This window comes from Salvelinus fontinalis, chromosome 13 (genome assembly GCF_029448725.1).
Source record: "Salvelinus fontinalis isolate EN_2023a chromosome 13, ASM2944872v1, whole genome shotgun sequence".
In the NCBI taxonomy this organism is placed as follows: domain Eukaryota; kingdom Metazoa; phylum Chordata; class Actinopteri; order Salmoniformes; family Salmonidae; genus Salvelinus; species Salvelinus fontinalis.
In genome coordinates this window covers 45,879,815-45,901,502 of record NC_074677.1, presented here as the reverse complement: position 1 = coordinate 45,901,502, position 21,688 = coordinate 45,879,815, and the positions used below count along the sequence as shown (strand labels likewise).

Genomic DNA, 21,688 nt, shown 5'->3' with positions numbered 1-21,688 from the left:
CTGATGGGTGACAATATTAGCCTATGTTATCACTTGTGGATGATGCCCAGCATAAGAAACAAGGACTTTTTTGTGACTTTTTCCACTCATAGTCGCACACCTCATGTAGCCTAGCCCGTATGTTTTGATAAGGTTTTGTATCGCAATTTAAGTGGCCAAATAACTTCTTTAAAACGAAGCCCATTAACCCGCTTTACAAGGGTTGTAGAGCTTAATTAGCATACATAAGCAGCGCGTGAGTTTCACGTTTGGGGAAGATAATTTTCTCCGTCAAAATTCACCTTTATAATAAAAGCATTACATGCATAATCGCATTTCGGTCACTTTTGATAATGGTGTTTTCTTACTAATGGAACATTCACTCGTATAGCTTACTGCCATGTGCGCATTGCTGTGCTTATAATGTGAGGAAATAGCCTAATAGTTTAACAACATTTTAAGCTAAATGTTCTGATCTGTTGCGTGTGCCACAATGCGTATTTTTTTTATTTTGATGCTAGTATTTGTATTAATTTGGCATCTATCGCATCCCACAACTGTCCCAGACTATGTGTGGAATATTATTTTTTAGCATAGAATAGTTCAACTTTTGTACTATGCGGGATAGTAGATTGACATAGGCTAGCGCTTTTGCTGTTTGTTAGTTGTTTGCTGATGAAAAGTAAATGTGGACAGTTCTTCCAATATCTTCAATATGCATCTCGGAATTGGATAAGGTTGCGTCCCCGATGTGTCTGGCTTCATTTGTAGCCTGTGAGAAAGACTCGATCAGGTGATTGAGAGCTTTTTGAGTGAGAGATGCTTTGACGTGTGCAGCGCTCGGAGAAGGGCACAATTGCCACTGGAGGCAAAAGGCATGGATTGTTTTAGGGTGCATTACTGCCACATAGAGGGGATGCCGCCATGAAATTTGAGCCATTATCAAGTGCTTGTCAAATTGTGAATGAGAAACTGATATAGTGTGTACGCCCTGCACACAAAAAAAAAACAAAGCAGAGCTCATGCCTTTCAAGCTACTTTTTTCAAATCATCATTAGTTGCATCATGCAGCCGTACAATGTATTAAAAATCAAAACATGTAGAACAACTAAAGTTACATTAATAACTCTAAATTGAGCATGTAGGAGTACCTATTTCTTTGTTAACCGCTCAACACAGGATAGCCGCATGTGCGCACTCCCTCAAAGCGTTTGGAGAAAATATTTATATATTATTCAGCTTTGTTCAATTGTATTCTTCATACTATAAAATAATGCCACAGAATTCGAAGGAAATGTTATCTGCTAAATGTGTAGCCCACAGCCATTTGGCATAGCCAGATAAGGGGCGGCAGGTAGCCTAGTGGTTAGAGCGTTTAACCAGTAACAGATCAAATCCCCGAGCTGACAAGGTAAAAATCTGTCGTTCTTAACTGACTTGCCTAGTTAAATAATGTGTGTATATATATTTTTTTTAACTCAGACTATGCTATTCTGTTCTTCTGAAATAGACTACATTTTCTTGATATAATTTTTCTTTAGACCTGTCTAAAATAACTAAATGGATTTATTGTGAAGGTGTAGGCTATATTACATGGATTTATTAGACTTTTTAAAAAGTTCCAAAGGTCTGCATCAGTGGCTTGTAGGCTATACGTTGAAGCCAGGAGATGCTAAATGTGTTTATGTTCATTAACGGTCAATTACCGTGAGACCGACCCAGTTATTTGCTTGACAATCACCATCTGAGGAAATGATCACCACATCCCTAAACGGTACACAATTTGAGCGAGTTACTTCCTACAAATATCCTGGTATTTGGCTTGATACCAAACTGTAATTTAAAGAACATGTCACTGAGCTGAAGAAGTTGAAGTTCAAGGTTGGTTTCTTTTACAGAAACCAAGCATGTCTGAATTTTCTTAATAGGAAATAAATTGTCAAGGCCACTTTTATGTCTATTTTAGATTATGGGGATATTATATACACTACATACACAAAAGTATGAGGACACCCCTTCAAATTACTGAATTCTGCTATTTCAGCCACACCCTTTCCTGTCAGGTGTATAAAATCAAGCACACAGCCATGCAATCTCCTTAGACAAACATTGGCAGTAGAATGACCTTACTGGGGAGTTCATTGACTTTCAACATGGCATCGTCAAATCAGGTTTTATTTGTCTCATGCATCGAATACCACAGGTGTAGACCTTACTGTCATAGGATGCCACCTTTCCAACAAGTCACTTTGTTAAATGTATGACCTGCTAGAGCTGCCCCAGTCAAGTGCAAGTACTGTTATTGCTCTAGGAGCAAGAACGGTTCAGCCTCAAAGTGGTAGGCCACACAAGCTCACAGAACGGGACCGCTGATTGCTGAAGCTCGCAGCGCGTTAAAAAACCGTCTGTCCTAGGCTGCAACACTCAATACCAAGTTCATAACTGCGTCTGGAAGTTACGTCAGTACAATAACTGTTCGTCAGGAGCTTCATGAAATGGGTTTCCATGGCCGACCAGCCGCACGCACACAAGCCTAAGATCACCATGCGCAATGCCAAGCGTCGGCTGGAGTGGTGTAAAGCTCACTGCCATTGGACTCTGGAGCAGTGGAAACGTATTCTCTGGAGTGATGAATCACGCTTCCACATCTGGCAGTCCGATGGACGAATCTGGGTTTGGCTGATGCCAGGAGAATGCTACCTGCCCCAATGCATAGTCCCAACTGTGAAGTTTTGTGAAGGAGGAATAATGGTCTGGGGCTGTTTTTGATGGTTTGGGTTAGGCACCTTAGCTCCAGTGAAGGGAAATTAACGCTGTGCTTCCAACTTTGTGGCAACAGTTTGGGGAAGGCCGTTTCCTGTTTCTGCATGACAATGCCCCCATGCACAAAGCAAGGTCCATACAAAAATGGTTTGTCAAGATCGGTGTGAAAGAACTTGACTAGCATGCACAGAGCCCTGACCTCAACCCTATTGAACACCTCACCGACTGCAAGCCAGGCCTATTTTCCCAACATCAGTGCCCGACTTTACTAATGCTCTTGTGGCTGAATGGAAGCAAGTCCCCGCAGCAATGTTCCAACATCTAGTGGAACGCCTTCCCTGAAGAGTGGAGGCTGTTATAGCAGCAAAGAGCGGACCAACTCCATATTAAGGCCCATGATTTTAGAATGAGATGTGTATCTGACGCGAGTTACATTCCTTGCCAAAAGACAACCGTTTAATCCCAAATTCTAAATCCAATGGTTGATTTGAAGTAGTAAAATGTGTTCCAACGAGCTGCAGTTTTGAAATAATTTCTTTGTCTATTTTCCGCTTAGGCTACTTTGCGAACTGCTAGTGCCATTCAGATTTGGTCAGGCTAGGCCAGTACACGAACAGTCAAATGCCCATCCCTTTGTGTGTGGCCTAAATGTTGTCCAGTAATACTAGCCCTAGCTCCTCTCTAAGAACCCGGTTGTCTATAGGGGCCTTGTGTGTCTGTGACTCTCTGGATGGTTTGGAGAGTTAGTCTCCTAGCTAAGTCTACTGTGATATTACTTACTGTACGGTCTGGCTGTTGTGTATGATGTAGTTCACAGATGGAGAGAATGAGAGCTGGACAGGAGACAAGTAACTGACCTACCTTGAGATCTGTGGCGCATGCTACATGAACTTTTGGCGCAAAACTGAATGTTTGACTGGACAGTGACTGGACTGCATTAGATACTGATACAGTTCCTTCAGAAAGTATTCACACCACCCTTGATTTTTCCAAATTTAGTTGTTACAAAGTGGGATTAAAATGGATTTAATTGTATTTTTTTTTATCAGCGATCTACACAATACTCCAATGTAAAAAAAATAATGTTTTAAATATGTCCACAGTTTCGGCCCCCCCTTAGGTTCTCTGGCAGGCTATTCCAGAGGCTGTGGGCATAATAACTAAATCATCTCACACTTTTTCATTTTTTTGTTACATTTGTGCCCAGGTGTGGATAAAAACACTGGTGGGCTAGCACTGCTAGTGTTAGCCTGCTCTGTTTTCACAATGGCTAGCAGCTAACTGCTACTTAACAGGAATCCTGGACACACACTTGCAGTTCCAGCCATAAAGTCTCACCGTGTTGCAGAATCCGTACCAATACAAACTTTACCTATGATTAAAAATGCTGTTCATTGACTACAGCTCGGCATTTAACACCATACCCTGGGTCTCGACCCCGCCCTGTCCAACTGAGTCCTGGACTTTCTGATGGGCCGCCCCCAGGTGGTGAGGGTAGGAAACAACATCTCCACCCCGCTGATCATCAACACTGGGGCCCCACAAGGGTGCGTTCTCAGCCCTCTCTTGTACTCCCTGTTCACCCACGACTGCGTGGCCATGCAGCTGATGGGCCTCCAACTCAATCATCAAGTTTGCAGACGACACTACAGTGTTAGGCATGATTACCAACAACGATGAGACGGCCTACAAGGAGGAAGTTAGGGACATCGGAGTTTGGTGTCAGGAAAATAACCTCACACTCAACGTCAACAAAACAAAGGAGATGATCGTGGACTTCAGGAAACAGCAGAGGGAGCACCCCCCTATTCCCATCGAGGGGACAGTAGTGGTGGAAAGTTTTAAGTTCCTCGGCGTACACATCACGGACAAACTGAAATGGTCCACCCACACAGACAGCGTGGTGAACAGCGCCTTCTCTTCAACCTCAGGAGGCTGAAGAAATTTGGCTTGTCACAAAAAACTCTCACAAACTTTTACAGATGCACAATCGAGAGCATCCTGTCGGGCTGTATCACCACCTGGTACGGCAACTCCTCCTCCCACAACCAAGAGGCTCTCTAGAGGGTAATGAGGTCTGCACAACGCATTACGCAAACTACCTGCCCTCCAGGACACCTACACCACCCGATGTCACAGGAAGGCCAAAAAGATCATCAAGGACAACAATTACCCGAGACACTCCTGTTCACCCTGCTATTATCCAGAAGGCGAGGTCAGTACAGGTGCATCAAAGATGGGACAGAGAGACTGAAAAACAGGTTCCATCTCAAGGCCATCAGACTGTTAAACAGCCATCACTAACATTGAGTGGCTGCTGCCAACAGACTCAAATCTCGAGCCACTTTAATAATTAATTATTGGATGTAAAAAATGTATCACTAGTCACTTTAAAAACAATGCCACTTTATATAATGATGACATACCCTACATTACTCATCTCATATGTACAGTTGAAGTCGGAAGTTTACATACACTTAGGTTGGAGTCATTCAAACTTGTTTTTCAACCACTCCACAAATGTCTTGTTAAGAAACTATAGTTTTGGCAAGTCGGTTAGGACATCTACTTTGTGCATGACACAAGTAATTTTTCCAACAATTGTTTACAGACAGATTATTTCACTTATAATTCACTGTATCACAATTCCAGTGCGACAGAAGTTTACATACACTAAGTTGACTGTGCCTTTAAACAGCTTGGAATATTCCAGAAAATGATGTCTTGGTTTAGAAGCTTAATTGACATCATTTGAGTCAATTGGAGGTGTACCTGTGGATGTATTTCACGGCCTACCTTCAAACTCAGTGCCTCTTTGCTTGACATCATGGGAAAATAAAAAGAAATCAGCCAAGACATCAGAAAAAAAAATGTTGACGCCCACAAGTCTGGTTCATTCTTGGGAGCAATTTCCAAACGCCTGATGGTACCATGTTCATCTGTACAAACAATAGTACGCAAGTATAAACACCATGGGACTACGCAACCGTCATACCGCTCAGGAAGGACACGCGTTCTGTCTCCTAGAGATGAAGTACTTTGGTGCAAAAAGTGCAAATCAATCCCAGAACAACAGCGAAGGACCTTGTGAAGATGCTGGAGGAAACTGGTACAAAAGTATCTATATCCACAGTAAAACGAGTCCTATATCGACAGAACTGAAAAATGTGGATATATTGAAGCAACATCTCAAGACATCAGTCAGGAAGTTAAAGCTTGGTTGCAAATGGGTCTTCCAAATGGACAATTACACCAAGCATACTTCCAAGGTTGTGACAAAATGGCTTAAGGACAACGAAGTCAAGGTATTGGAGTGGCCATCACAAAGCCCTGATCTCAAGCCTGTAGAAAATGTGTGGGCAGAATTGAAAAAGCGTTTCGCAAGCAAGGAGGTCTACAAGCCTGACTAAGTTATGCTAGTTCTTTCAGGAGGAATGGGCCAACGTTCAGCCAACTTATTGTGGGAAGCTTGTGGAAGGCTACCCGAAAAGTTTGACCCAAGTAAAACAATTTAAAGGCAATGCTACAAAATACTAATTGAGTGTATGTAAACTTCTGACCCACTGGGAATGTGATGAAAGATATAAAAGCTGAAAAATCATTCTCTCTACTATTATTCTGACATTTCACGTTCTTAAAATAAAGTGGTGATCCTAACTCACCTAAGACTGGGAATTTCTACTCTGATTAAATGTCAGGAATTGTGAAAAACTGAGTTTAAATGTATTTGGCTAAGGTGTATGTAAACTTCCGACATCAACTGTAAACTCAGCAAAAAAATAAACATCCTCTCACTGTCAACTACGTTTATTTTCAGCAAACTTAACGTGTAAATATTTGTATGAACATAAGATTTAACAACTGAGACATAAACTGAACATGTTCCACAGACATGTGACTAACAGAAATTGAATAATGTGTACCAGAACAAAGGGGGTGTCAAAATCAAAAGTAACAGTCAGTATCTGGTGTGGCCACCAGCTGCATTAAGTACTGCAGTGCATCTTCTCCTCATGGACTGCACCAGATTTGCCAGTTCTTGCTGTGAGATGTTACCCCACTCTTCCACCAAGGCACCTGCAAGTTCCCGGACATTTTGGGGGGATAGGCCCTAGCCCTCACCCTCCGATCCAACAGGTCCTAGATGTGCTCAATGGGATTGAGATCCGGGCTCTTTGCTGGCCATGGCAGAACACTGACATTCCTATCTTGCAGGAAATCACGCACGAACGAGCAGTATGGCTGGTGGCATTGTCATGCTGGAGGGTCATGTCAGGATGAGCCTGCAGGAAGGGTACCACATGTGGGAGGAGGGTGTCTTCCCTGTAATGCACAGTGTTGAGATTGCCTGCAATGACAACAAGCTCAGTCCGATGATGCTGTGACACACCGCCCCAGACCATGACGGACCCTCCACCTCCAAATCGATCCCATTCCAGAGTACAGGCCTCGCTGTAACGCTCATTCCTTCGACGATAAACGCGAATACGACCACCTGGTGAGACAAAACCGCGACTCGTTCAGTGAAGAGCACTTTTTGCCAGCCCTGTCTGGTTCAGCGACGGTGGGTTTGTGCCCATAGACGACGTTGTTGCCGGTGATGTTTGATGAGGACCTGCCTTACAACAGGCCTACACGCCCTCAGTCCAGCCTCTCTCAGCCTATTGCGGACAGTCTGAGCACTGATGGAGGGATTTTGTGTTCCTGTTGTAACTCGGGCAGTTGTTGCCATCCTGTACCTGTCCCGCAAGTGTGATGTTCGGATGTACCAATCCTATGCAGGTTTTTGTTACACGTGTTCTACCACTGCAAGGACGATCAGCTGTCCGTCCTATCTCCCTGTAGCGCTGTCTTGGGCGTCTCACAGTACAGACATTTCTTGCAATTTATTGACCTAGCCACATCTGCAGTCCTCATGCCTAATGTACGTTTATGCAGATGAGCAGGGACCCTGGGCATCTTTCTTTTGGTGTTTTTCAGAGTCAGTTGAAAGGCCTCTTTAGTGTCCTAAGTTTTCAGAACTGTGACCGTAGTTGCCTACCGTCTGTTAGTGTCTTAACAACCGTTCCACAGGTGCATGTTTATTAATTGTTTACGGTTCATTGAACAAACATGGGAAACAGTGTTTAAACCCTTTACAATGAAGACCTGTGAAGTTATTTGGATTTTTATGAATTATCTTTGAAAGACAGGGTCTTGAAAAAGGGACGTTTCTTTTTTTGCTGAGTTTATATAGCACTATTAGCCTAAACCTGTTCCACACCTGTCAGTCCAGACTGAGAGGAGCAGGTGAGCCTTGCCATTAGGCAGAATGGCAGATATCAGTCATTGTTTGTGTACCATGTTCATTTCTTAACTGTAATTGTTTTCCGTCAACAACCAGTAAATTTGTGTCTTTCTCTTCCACTCTCCCTCTACCTCTGCTTTGCTTTTCTCCCCCGTGTTTTCTGGCTGCCTCTCTCTCGCTCGCTCTGTCTTTTGTGGAATACCAGTTATAGTTTCTGAGGGTTGAAGTCTGAACGACTGACCGAGGGACCTGAGAACCCCCCTACACCATCTCACCCTGTCTCACCCGCCTCCCCCAGAGGGAGAGAGCAGCCACTACAGCCAACATGGTGCTGTCACAGAGACAAAGAGACGAACTGTAAGTACACACACACACTAGTGATATGGGGGGGCGGGGATCGATAGTTACATATCGCAATATTATTTTGGACGATATTACATTGATACTGTGGCTCAAAGTATCGATTTGTAATGCTAGGTAGCATTAGCTAGCGATAGCTGGCTGTACATTTGCCAAAACGGCGATATTTTTCATCCTATGGTTTGTTCTAAATCTTTTTAAACAGTGCGGCAACATGTTTTCCGCACCTATTTCCTTGACTGCTCAAAACAAATTTTGTCATGCTCTTTTTTTTTTCTCTCTCTCTGCAGCAGGAATATAGTGAGCAATATGTTTGGAACATCAGATTACAATAAAATCTCAGTATCAAACCGCAATACATATCGTATACACATCATTTTGTGAGGTCCCTGGCAATTCCCACCTCCATTTTTTTTGGGGTGTGTGTTCGGATGTTTTCACACTTGGTCTCTTTCAGACAATGTTTTTAACTTTGTGCGTTTTGCTTCATTTTTTTTGTGCAGTTTGAACACTCCAAAGGATCTCAGACCCCTCAAAAGTGCCCCCGACGTGAACCAAACAGAGGTTTTTTGAGTTCTCTCTTTTGTGGCACCAATGTGAGGGTTTATGGCAGGGTAAACGGTGTTGCAGTAGTCTAGTGGGTGGTGTGGGAATTATGACATGCGAGCTTGGGGAGCTTTGCATTAACATTGTCCTAAAATAGGGAACCGGAGGTGGTCTCGGTTTGCTTCAGGGGCTCTTTTGAGGGGTTTGAGTTCACAAAAATTAGCTGAAAGAGAACACGTGTGGAAACACCCTTAGATGGGCATTTGAACTTTTTTCCCTATTTAAATTATATCATTATTTTTTGGGGGATATCCGAATAGTTCAAATTCAAAAATATTTGCTTTAGTCTCTTGACCAATCAGAATGACGCTTAAAAAGGCCACAACAGCAAACAATGCACACTTATTTTTAGGGTAACATTCTGGTAGTTTTGGGGTAACAGTAGCCTACGCTAAAAACAGTGAAAAGTCTGCTGTTCGCCATCATAAAACTGATTTCAGATTATTATTATTTTTTGGGCTGTTTTTCTGCCTTGATCTGTGTCAGGTCTTGTGGACCCTCGGTTGGTACGCGCCTGTAGGCTAATTTAAAGTGGGGAAAATAGCATATGGGCTGACCGGAGGGCTAAATATGCTATGCTATTAAAATGTATTTTCTTGTAAAACCAGGGGAGAATGACAGCCCCCTCTCCTTGAAGCCATGAAGGTTAATGTCAACTGCAGGCTGCAGGGAACAGCAGGCTGTTTTCAGGAATCTGTATCCCAGAGCTCTACGCTGACCCTTTTTTGCAAGGTGTGCAAAGTTAAAAAATGTAGGCGCACGCAAAGAAATTTAGGCACACAGTGAAAAATATTTGATCAGGATCGAGGAAAGATGAACTGAGCAAAGTCCTTGATGAAAACCTTCTCAGGACCTCAGACTGGGGGTCAAGGTTCACCTTCCAACAAGAGAACGACCCTAAGCACACAGCCAAGACAACGCAGGAGTGGCTTCGGGACAAGTCTCTGAATGTCCTTGAGTGGCCCAGCCAGAGCCCGGGCTTGAACCCGATCGAACATCTCTGGAGAGACCTGAAAATAGCTGTGCAGCAACGCTCCCCATCCAACCTGACAGAGCCCAAGAGGATCTGCAGAGAAGAATGGGAGATACTCTCCAAATACAGGTGTACCAAGCTTGTAGCCTTATACCCAAGAAGACTCGAAGCTGTAACCGATGTCAAAGGTCCTTCAACAAAGTACTGAGTAAAGGGTCTGAATACTTATGTGAATGTGACACACACACCACATTCTCTCTGAAAAATGGTGCGCTCATACTCCCATTCTCTCCCTCTCTCCGACACGCACACATATTACAATTATCCAACAGCCATTTGAGGAGTGCTGAGGATGTCAGAGATTTTTTGTTGCTGCTCATAGAAAATGTAGCCCTCATCAGAGAATGGAACCAGGCTGCCACTCAGACATATAACTCTGTGTGTGCGCATGCGGTTTTGGTCGCGCTGGTCGATCTGCTTCTCCTAAGTGTTGCCATGTTTCCATGACAACCATAAACACACCATCTGTGATTCAATTCTCGGTGTGGTTTTCCTAGAGGAAACATATCACTGGACATCACACTCCAGCACACACACCCACTTTCACTGCAGCACAGCTTCTGCCAGACAGACAGGGTGTGGTCTCTTTCTGTCTTAAGGTGGACCTGAGGTTTCTCTTAAGGTGGAACTGCTGATATCACTGTTGTCATTCAAGGATACATTTAGCAATAAGTAATCACAGAAAACACTGACTCAATAAAACATGCTCGGTTGAAACTGGAATGGTGGACTAACTCAATGTACGTTACAGATAGTTTTTGTAGGTTACATACCTTTTTATGAAGACTTTGAAAACCTTGCAATATTATGTGTGTGTTAGCACCTTACACTCTTGGAAATTGGCCTAATATGGAAGAACTTTAAAAAGCATATGCATGACCATAGCAGTAATTAAAAGAACGCTTTTACAAGGGTTTGAGTGAGAGGTCTAGCTGGTGTCTCCAAGTGGCCACACACCCCTCCAAACTGTGCACAGTTCCTAAGTCATTTCAATGCACTTTTGACTCAAGGAAAGAGGTGCTTTCTTTTAGCTCTCCTAGCTTTGCCGTTGAGGAACTGAAGCAAGCACACTTGCAGTTTTTTTGTTTGGAATACAGCCCTGCGTCCACACCCCAACACAATTACTGTTGTTTACGCAATCCCCAAAAGTTCCTTTTATAAATCCCAATCTGGGTCAGGTGTGCGCGTAACTTGAATCCAACATGGGTTGTTAAAAAAATTGGATTTTAGTGTTCGGCTTTCAGAAGGCACTTCAGACAAACGGATTGTAATTTTGGTGCGCATAGAATGCAATCATGAGTGCTTTCAAGTGCTTGTTCCACAGCAGATGTTCTTCACAATATGACAAACAGGCTCATTCTGTTCAGGACAACCCAGGATGTCACGCATGTTATCCTTGTAACTGTGGATCAAACATGGCAGTCATAAATATTTGATAATGAAAATGTGTAGTGCACATTTGGACTCAAGCGTGTGTGGTTTGCTTCTGTGACATCAAAGCAGTGTTACAATACTCAATTTTTCCTTCACTCAGACAACAAATGTGCAAAAGTAGCCCAATTAGCGAGAGGGATGGAGGCATTTTGTCACGTGTGTTGCTCAACTGTATAATGGCTGTCAGTCAAAACGTATACAGTGCCGTGAAGCGGAGAACCTGAGCCCTGACGTTATGTATAGCATGTGTCTGTACAGCCCCTGCATTCCAATTTAGGCGCGTATAAAGGACAATCTGCCATTTAACACGTTTACGGGATGATGGTCTGTGAGTGGAAAGGACAACCAGATCTGTTTTCTCTTCCTCTCTCTCTCTCTCTCTGTGTGTGTGTTAGAAACCGAGCAATAGCAGACTACCTACGCTCCAATGGCTATGAGGAAGCCTACTCCACCTTCAAGAAAGAGGCGGAATTAGATATGGTAAGAGCACACACACACACACACACTAACTAACCCCACACCTTCCCGATTTGCAACACAAACCTATTCTTTTATTTCCTCACAACAATTTTAAACCTCGGTCATTCTCTCATATTTCCATTTCTGTCTCCCCTGCCTCTCTTCCACAGAATGAGGAGTTAGATAAGAAGTACGCTGGTCTTTTGGAAAAGAAATGGACCTCTGTCATCAGATTACAGAAGAAGGTGATTGTTGACGTCACGTTTGTGGCATTATGGTAGTTGATGTGTATGTCAGTTGACTGTTGTATGTGTGAACAGTGCATTCGGAAAGTATTCAGACTAGGGATGCACTGATATTACATTTTTGTCCGATACCGATATTTGATATTTTCCTTGACAAAAAAACAGATACCGATAACTGATATTTAACAGTTTAGCTACCTTTTTTAAACATTCTAGTTAAGTTAAATAGTTGAAACACACACACACACCAAAAAGTTATTGTGTTGGCATTTACGTATGTCCCCATTACCAGTAAAACATAATCAAAACCTATTTCTTTAATTTACTTGCTGTGCTGTTTCGTTGTTCATTTGTTCAGTTGTTTAATTCTCAACCAGGATTTCATCATACAAGTAGTCAAGTAGTGAAGTTTCAGCTCTGTCCGTGGCTTCTCTTCCTCGGTGCACACTGTCACTGTGTCCGTTTCCATCTTGTCCAGCTGTGTCTGTAACATTTCACGTAAAAACCCTTTTTCTTGTCTGCATTGAAGTAGCAGCCCTTGTACCTAGCATAGAGCAAGGTGGCGACACAGTGAAGAGGCTCAGAGAGAATGACACCGAAATCGCTTGTTCACAGCCACAAGTAGAGTACTTTTGCAAGTTATAACCCCACGGTCTGTGTCGGCAGTTTAGTTGAGCAGGCGTTTCAATGCCATGACAGAGGGTATCACGTCTGCTGCAGACAGTTGATGAGCTTATTTCTTGAGTCAGTTATTCGAATGGCGCTAGGAGTGTGTTCATTTTTCCAAGTTTCAAACATGTTCTCAAATGCCGTTGAAATGGCAGCAGTGGTATGAGAACCAGCACATTCTTGAGCATGCAATACTGTTTTCCATATCACGAAATCCTCGTCGACCCACTGTGCTGTCAGACTCCGCATGCCCATGGGGCTGACATCGCTGGTCCAAATGTCAGTCATGAAGCTAATAGCAGTGATGCCCACAGCAAGTAGCTCATGGATGTGCTTTTCAACAATAATGTGTGACTCCGGTAGGGTAACATATGAAAAATAGCGCCTACTTGGTATTGTGTACCGGGGCTCAAGGTGCCGACAGTCGGCGAAAGCCAACATCATCCACGACAGAGAACAGTTGATTGTCAAGGGCAATGAATCCCATTATCTTGGCGTTAATGGATTTCGCCTTTGAGTTGTCTCGCTGAAATGTTCTTACTCTTTCAAATGACTGCTCGACTTTAACTTGTTTAGTTGTTGGAATTGTGCGCTTAGTTTTTTTGCGCTTTTTTTCTAAGTAGTTGCTGAACGTCTGGTGGTGATGCACTTTCAAAGGAGTAATTAGGTTTGTGGTATTGAAAGATTTCACTTTCTCCCCTCTGGAAATAATAGCAGCACAAATGTTGCAAATGGCCTTTATCTTCCTTTGAAACTTCAAAATAGATCCACACTGCAGACATTGTGGGCTAGGTTTGGAATGCCGTGTTGCACGTGTAGCGCTGTATTTTTTGTGACGTCATTACGTCACCTACCTACACTACCGTTCCAAAAATTTGGGGTCACTTGTGTCCATTTTTAAAATAACATCAATTAATCAGAAATACAGTGTAGACATTGTTAATGTTGTAAACAACTATTGTAGATAATGGAATATCTACATAGGTGTACAGAGGCCCATTATCAGCAACCATCACTCCTGTGTTCCAATGGCACGTTGTGTTAGCTAATCCAAGTTTATCATTTTAAAAAGGATAATTGATCATTAGAAAATCCTTTCGCAATTATGTTAGCACAGCTGGAAACTGTTGTGCTGATTTAAAGAAGCAATAAAACTGGCCTTCAGACTAGTTGAGTATCTGGAGCATCAGTATTTGTGGGTTCAATTACAGGCTCAAAATGTCCAGAAACAAAGAACTTTCTTCTGAAACTAGTCACTCTATTCTTGTTTTGAAAAATGAAGGCTATTCCATGCGAGAAATTGCCAGAAACTGAAGATCTCATACAGCGCTGTGTACTACTCCCTTCACAGAACAGCGCAAACTGGCTCTGACCAGAATAGAAAGAGGAGTGGGAGGCCCCGGTGCACAACTGAGCAAGAGGACAAGTACATTAGTGTCTAGTTTGAGAAACAGACACCTCACAATTCCTCAACTGGCAGCTTCATTAAATAGTACCCACAAAACACCAGTCTCAACATCAACAGTGAAGAGGCGACTCCGGGATGCTGGCCTTCTAGGCAGAGTTGCAAAGAAAAAGCCATATCCCAGACTGGCCAATAAAAATAAAATATTAAAAGGGGCAAAAGAACACAGACACTGGACAGAGGAAGATTGGAAAAAAGTGTTATGAACAGACAAATCTAAGTTTGAGGTGTTCAGATCACAAATTACATTTGTGAGACGCAGAAAAAATGAAAAGATGCTGGAGGAGTGCTTGACGCCATCTGTCAAGCATGGTGTCAAGCACAATGTGATGGTCTGGGGATGCTTTAGTGACGGTAAAGTGGGAGATTTGTACAGGGTATCAAATTAAATTGTATTGGTCACATACACATGGTTAGCAGATGTTAATGCGAGTGTTGCGAAATGCTTGTGCTCCTAGTTCCGACAGTGCAGAATTATCTAACAAGTAATCTAACATATTCACAATGACTACCTTATACACAAGGAAGGAAGGCTATCACTCCCTTTTGCAACATGCCATACCCTGTGGACGGCTCTTAATTGGAGACAATTTCCTCCTACAACAGAACAATGGCCCAAAGCACAGCTCCAAACTATGCAAGAACTATTTAGGGAAGAGGTAGTCAACTGGTATTCTGTCTAATGGAGTGGCCAGCACAGTCACCGGATCTCAACCCTATTGAGCTGTTGTGGGAGCAGCTTGACCGTATGGTACATAAGAAATGCCTATCAAGCAAATCCAATTTGTGGGAGGTGCTTCAGGAAGCATGGGGTGAAATCGCTTCAGATTACCTCAACAAATTAACAACTAGAATGCCAAAGGTCTGCAAGGCTGTATTTTGCTGCAAATGGAGGATTCATTGACGAAAGCAAAGTTTGAAGGACACAGTTAAATTTCAGTTAAAAATCATGATTTATAACCTTGTCAATGTCTTGACTATATTTCCTATCAATTTTGCAACCCATTTCATGTGTGTTTTCATGGATTACAAGAACATTTCTAAGTGACCCCAAACTTTTGGACGGTAGTGTGTACGTTATATAAGTATGCACGTCAGCATTGACTTCGGTTTTGCACACTGGCGTTAAACTACACATCGGGCCGATGCCGATGTTGGCATTTTTAGTTAATATCGGCCAGTCCTATATGCTTACCGATATATCGAGCATCCCTAATTCAGACCCCTACACGTTTTCCACATTTTATGTTACAGCCTTATTATAAAATTGATTTAAAAATCTACACACAATACCCCATACCCCACAATACCCCATAATGACAAAGAAAAACTGTTTTTTAGAAATATTGGCAAATTGTATTAAAAATGTACAACTTAAATCACATTCACATAAGTATTCAGACACAATGCATTCAGGCCAAAGAGTTCAATCTTGGTTTCATCAGACCAGAGAATCTTGTTTCTCATGGTCTGAGAGTCCTTTAGGTGCCTTTTGGCAAACTCCAAGCGGGCTGTCATCTGCCTTTTACTGAAGGGTGGCTTCCATCTGGCCACTTTACCATAAAGGTCTGATTTGGTGGAGTGCTGCAGAGATGGTTGTCCTTCTGGAAGGTTCTCCACAGAGGAACTCTGGAACTCTGTCAGAGTGACCATCGGTTCTTGGTCACCTCCCTGACCAAGGCCCTTCTCCCTCGGGCAGCCAGCTCTAGAAAGAGTCTTGGTGGTTCCAAACTTCTTCCATTTAAGAATGATGGAGGCCACTGTGTTCTTGGGGACATTCAATGCTGCAATACATTTTTAGTACCCATCCCCAGATATGTGCCTCAACACAATCCTGCCTCGGAGCTCTATGAACAATTCTTTCTACCTCATGGCTTGGTTTTGCTCTGACATACACTGTCAACCTTTATATAGACAGGTGTGTGCCTTTCCAAATCATGTCCAATCAATTGAATTTACCACAGGTGGACTCCAATCAAGTTGTAGAAACATCTCAAGGATGATCAATGGAAACAGGATGCACCTGAGCTCAATTTCGAGTCTCGTAGCGAAGGGTCTGAATACTTATGTAAATAAGGTATTTCTGTTTTAAATTTTTTATACATTTGAAAACATTTCTACAAACCTGTTTTTGCTTTGTCATTATGGGGCATTGTGTGTAGACACATTTTTTGTTTTACTTTTTTTAATTTTTATATACTGCTGTAACGTAACAAAATATGGAAAATGTGAAAGGGTCTGAATACTTTGAATGCACTGTATATCTGGAGTATGCGTGAAACAACACTGTTGGAGAATAATAAACAACCAACTGAACTATCACCTCTCCTCTCTACTCTTGTTGTCTTCTTTTCTACCCCTTATCTTCTAACTATTCCTTCTTTTTATACCTCTCTCGTCGCTCTTTCCCAATCCCACCCCTTCTCTCCTCCAGGTGATGGAGCTGGAGTCAAAGCTAAATGAGGCCAAAGAGGAGATCACTCTAGGGGGTCCGGTGGCACAGAAGAGGGACCCTAAGGAGTGGATCCCCCGTCCTCCAGAGAGATACGCCCTGAGCGGCCACCGCTCCCCCGTCACACGGGTCATCTTCCATCCTGTCTTCTCCGTCATGGTCACCTCCTCCGAGGACGCCACCATCAAGGTGTGTGCTTCAATTATTTGCTAAGCTCTTGGTTTAAAAGTACAGCAAAAGTGTATGTGGACCAGGGAGCCATAGTTGGGATGCTGGCACAAGTATGAGGTGATAGACATATAATTATGTCAGGTTTTAAAGATTTAAAAAAAATCCTTTATGTATATTTTCGTTTTCATGCTGTTGTATTATGTATCTGCCAGTTTAGACTGCATTATTTTCACTGTCAAATCTAAGATGGCTGCCATTGTCAGTTTGGTGGGCTATACCTTTTAAGACGGCATGTCTATTTTAGAAATGGAGGAGAATTTTCTAATGTTTGATGTACACCTGGCTGAGGTTCTATTTGTTTGGAAAAACCTTTTTAATAACCTATATTTGTCATTCCATGTAATAATTGTTGATCATTTGTGAATTGTTACAAACAAATCATTTATATGTTGGGCGTTTTGGAGGATGCCATGAACATTGAGATGTTATAAGATGGCGCCGAAGAACATGGCTGACGTTTTACATTCTCCCAACCAATTGTGCTATTTAGTTAGTTTTTTTGTGTTTTGTGTAACTTATTTTTTTACTTATTGTGTACATAACGTTGCTGCTACTGTCTCTTATGACTGAAAATAACTTCTGGACATCAGAACAGCGATTACTCACCGCGGACTGGAATAAACCTTTTCCTTTAATGAGTCCGACGAGAAGGATATCCTGCTTTCACTGGAACAGGCCCAGATTCCTGCCATTTGCGTGTTGAAAAGACGCAGGAAAAGGGTCCGCAGATCGGGCAGTCTTCTGAGAATCCGTAGGCGAGCGAGTAAACACCGACTGCCATTCGTTTTTCTTGCTAACGTACAATCATTGGAAAATACAATTTATGACCTACGATTTAAGATTATCCTACCAACGGGACATTAAAAACTGTAACATCTTATGTTTCACCGAGATGTGGCTGAACGACGATACGAACAATATAGAGGTAGCGGGATTTTCCATGCACTGGCAGAACAGAGACGCTACCTCTGGTAAGACGAGGGGTGGGGGTGTGTGTCTATTTGTCAATAAAAGCTGGTGCGCAATGTTGAATATTAAAGAAGTCTTGAGGTATTGCTCACCTAAGGTAGAGTCCCTTATGATAAGCTGTAGACCACACTATCTACCAAGAGAGTTCTCATCTATATTTTTTGTAGCCATCTATTTACCCCCACAGAACGAAGCTGGCACTAAGACCGCTCTCAACCAACTCTATAAGGCCATAAGCAAAGAAGAAAATGCTCACCCAGAAGCGACACTCCTAGTGGCCGGGTTCTTTATTGTAGGCAAACTTAAATCAGTTCTACCAAATTTTTACACGCAAATCACATGTGCAACCAGAGAAAAAAATATCCTAGACCACCTTTACTCCACACACAGAGATGCATAGAAAGCTCTCCCCCGCACTCCATTTGGCAAATCTGACCATAATTGTATCCTCCTGATTCCTGCTTACAAGCAAAAACTAAAGCAGGGAGTACCAGTGACTCGCTCAATACGGAAGTGATCAGATTTTGCGGAAACTACACTACAGGACTGTTTTGCTAGCACAGACTGGAATATGTTCCGGGATTCATGCAATGGCATTGAGGAGTACACCACCTCAGTCACAGGCTTCATCAATAAGTGCATCAACGACGTCATCCCCACAGTGACTGTACATACATATCCCAACCAGAAGCCATGGAATACAGGCAGCATCGAGCTAAAGGCTAAAGCTGCCTCTTTCAAGGTGCGGGAGACTAAACCGGATGTTTATAAGAAATCCCGCTATGCCCTCAGATGAAACATCAAACAAGCAAAGCGACAATACAGGATTAAGATTGAATCCTACTACACCGGCTCTGATGCTCGTCGGATGTGGCAGGACTTGAAAACTATTACAGACTACAAAGGGAAACCCAGACACGAGCTGCCCAGTGACGCGAGCCTACCAGACAAGCTAAATGCCTTTTACGCTCGCTTCGAAGCAAGCAACACTGAAGCATGCACGAGAGCACCAGCTGTTCTGGAAGACTGTGTGATAATGCTCTTGTTTGCCGATGTGAACAAAATCTTTAAACAGGTCAGCATTCACAAAAGCCGCTGGGCCAGACGGATTACCAGGACGTGTACTCAAAGCATGTGTGGACCAACTGTCAAGTGTCTTCACTGACATTTTCACCTTCTCCTTGACCGAGTCTGTAATACCTACATGTTTCAAGCAGACCACCATAGTCCCTGTGCCCAAGGAAGCAAAGGTAACCTGCCTAAATTATTTCTGCCCCGTGCTTTGAAAGACTGGTCATGGCTCACATCAACAGCATCCTCCCAGACACCTTAGACCCACTCCAATTCGCATACCGCCCCAACAGATCCACAGATGATGCAATCTCAATCGCATTCCACACTGCCCTTTCTCACCTGGACAAAAGGAATACCTATGTAAGAATGCTGTTCATTGACTACAGCTCAGCGTTCAACACCATAGTGACCACGAAGCTCATCACTAAGCTAAGGACTCTGGGACTAAACAGCTCCCTCTGCAACTGGATCCTGGACATCCTGATAGGCCGCCCCCCAGGTGGTAAGAGTAGGCAACAACACAACTGCCACGCTGATCCTTAACACTGGGGCCCCTCAGGGGTGTGTACTTAGTCCCCTCCTGTATTCCCTGTTCACCCACGACTGCGTGGCCAAGCACGACTCCAGCACCATTAAGTTTTCTGAAGACACAACAGTGGTAGGCCTGATCACCAACAACGATGAGACAGCCTATAGGGAGGTCAGAGAACTGGTATTGTGGTGCCAGGACCACAACCCCTCAATGTGAGCAAGACAAAGGAGCTGATCGTGGACTACAGGAAAAGGCATGACAAACAGGCTCCCATTCACATCAACGGGCTGTAGTGGAGCAGGTCGAGAGTTTTTCAAGTTCCTTGGTGTCCACATCACCAACGAACTATCATGGTCCAAATATACAAGCTTCCTGCCATCCAGGACCTACAGTTGAAGTCAGAAGTTTACATACACCTTAGCCAAATACATTTAAACTCAGTTTTTCACAATTCCTGACATTTTAAACCTAGTATTAATCCGGCTGCGTAGTCCCATGGTGTTTATACTTATGTACTATCGGTTGCCCAGATGAACGTGGTACCTTCATGCGTTGCTCCCAAAGATGAACCATACTTGTGGAGGTCTACAATTTTTTGGGCTGATTTTATTTTGATTTTCCCATGATGTCAAGCAAAGAGGCACTGCGTTTGAAGGTAGGCCTTGAAATACGTCCACAGGTACACCTCCAATTGACTCAAATTATGTCAATTAGCCTATCAGAAGCTTCTAAGGCCATGACATTTTCTGGAATTTTCCAAGCTGTTTAAAGGCACAGTCAACTTAGTCTATGTAAACATCTGACCCACTGGAATTGTGATACAGTAAATTATAAGTGAAATAATCTGTCTGTAAACAATTGTTGGGAAAATTACTTGCACACAGTTGATGTCCTAACCGACTTGCCAAAACTATAGTTCGTTGACAAGAAATTTGTGGAGTGGTTGAAAAACAAGTTTTAATGATTCCAACCTAAGTGTATGTAAACTTCAGACTTCAACTGTACTTTACATTGACCCCTCCCTTTTGTACACCGCTGCTACTCGCTGTTTATTATCTATGCATTCACCACCACCTACATGTACAAATTACCTCAACTAATCTGTACCCCCGCACACTGACTCGGTACCGGTGCCCCCCTGTATATAGCCTCATTATTTTTATTCTTATTGTGTTACTTTTTATTATTACTTTTTATTTTAGTCTACTTGGGAAATATTTTCTTAACTCTTCGTGAACGGCACTGTTGGTTAAGGGCTTGTAAGTATGCATTTCACTAACGTCTACACTTGTTGTATTCGGCGCATGTGACGAAGTTTGATTTGATAATTTTCCTCTTCCTCAACTATCCGGTGAGATTGATCCTGTTGACTGTATTAGTTTGTGCTTAAATTGGATTACTTATATCTTTGTATTTTGAATTTTGCTCATTTTTTGTTGGGTTTGGGACTTGGACATTCAGAACTTTATTTGGGGGTCTAATTGAATTGAGATTGTGAGTTTATACACTTTATATGACAATATGCTTCTTTTGATCACTTTATTCATTTTGTCTGTTTGCCTTCGGTCACTCCTGGAAACAAAGTATTTCTTTGAACCTTTTATATGGTAGTATTGTTTGCAATCCAAGCTGGTTGTTTCAATAGGTCTATGTATCTTATGTAGGTCTACGGTTCCCTGGTCCACAATTTTATTTTTAACACATACTGTATGTCAGTGACTGTGTCCCATTAGATATTATCTCTTAGCAGCCCCACCCTGTCCATTAGCTTTCGTCCTCATAATCTTCTCTATATCCTCTCTCTCTCTCTCCTTCTGTTGCTCTCATTTTCCTTATTCCTCATTCGGAAACTGTTCAGACCACTTGACTTTTTCCACATTTTGTTACATTACAGCCTTATTCTGAAAAATTATTCAATCAAAAAATGTCCTTATCAATCTACACACAATACCCCATAATGAGAAAATGAAACGGGTTTCTAGAAATGTTTCAAATTTGATAAAATACCTTATTTGCATAAGTATTCAGATACTTTGCTATAAGACTCAAAATTCAGCTCCAATGCATCCTGTTTCCATTGATCATCCTTGAGATGTTTCTACAACTTGGAGTCCATTTGTGGTATATTCA

General features: G+C 42.6%; 1 protein-coding gene across 4 annotated transcripts in view; it reads left to right on the top strand.

Annotated features, from left to right (window-relative positions):
• Positions 1–21,688, top strand: part of LOC129868792 (lissencephaly-1 homolog B) — a 43,767-nt gene that overhangs the window by 5,707 nt on the left and 16,372 nt on the right. For all 4 annotated transcript variants that reach the window (XM_055943027.1, XM_055943028.1, XM_055943030.1 and 1 more), the window contains exons 2-5: positions 8,235–8,386; positions 11,858–11,942; positions 12,092–12,166; positions 16,735–16,941. In XM_055943027.1, coding sequence (XP_055799002.1) covers positions 8,355–8,386; positions 11,858–11,942; positions 12,092–12,166; positions 16,735–16,941 — 399 coding nt within the window. In that variant the 5' untranslated portion in view covers positions 8,235–8,354. The remainder of the gene's footprint in view (positions 1–8,234; positions 8,387–11,857; positions 11,943–12,091; positions 12,167–16,734; positions 16,942–21,688) is intronic.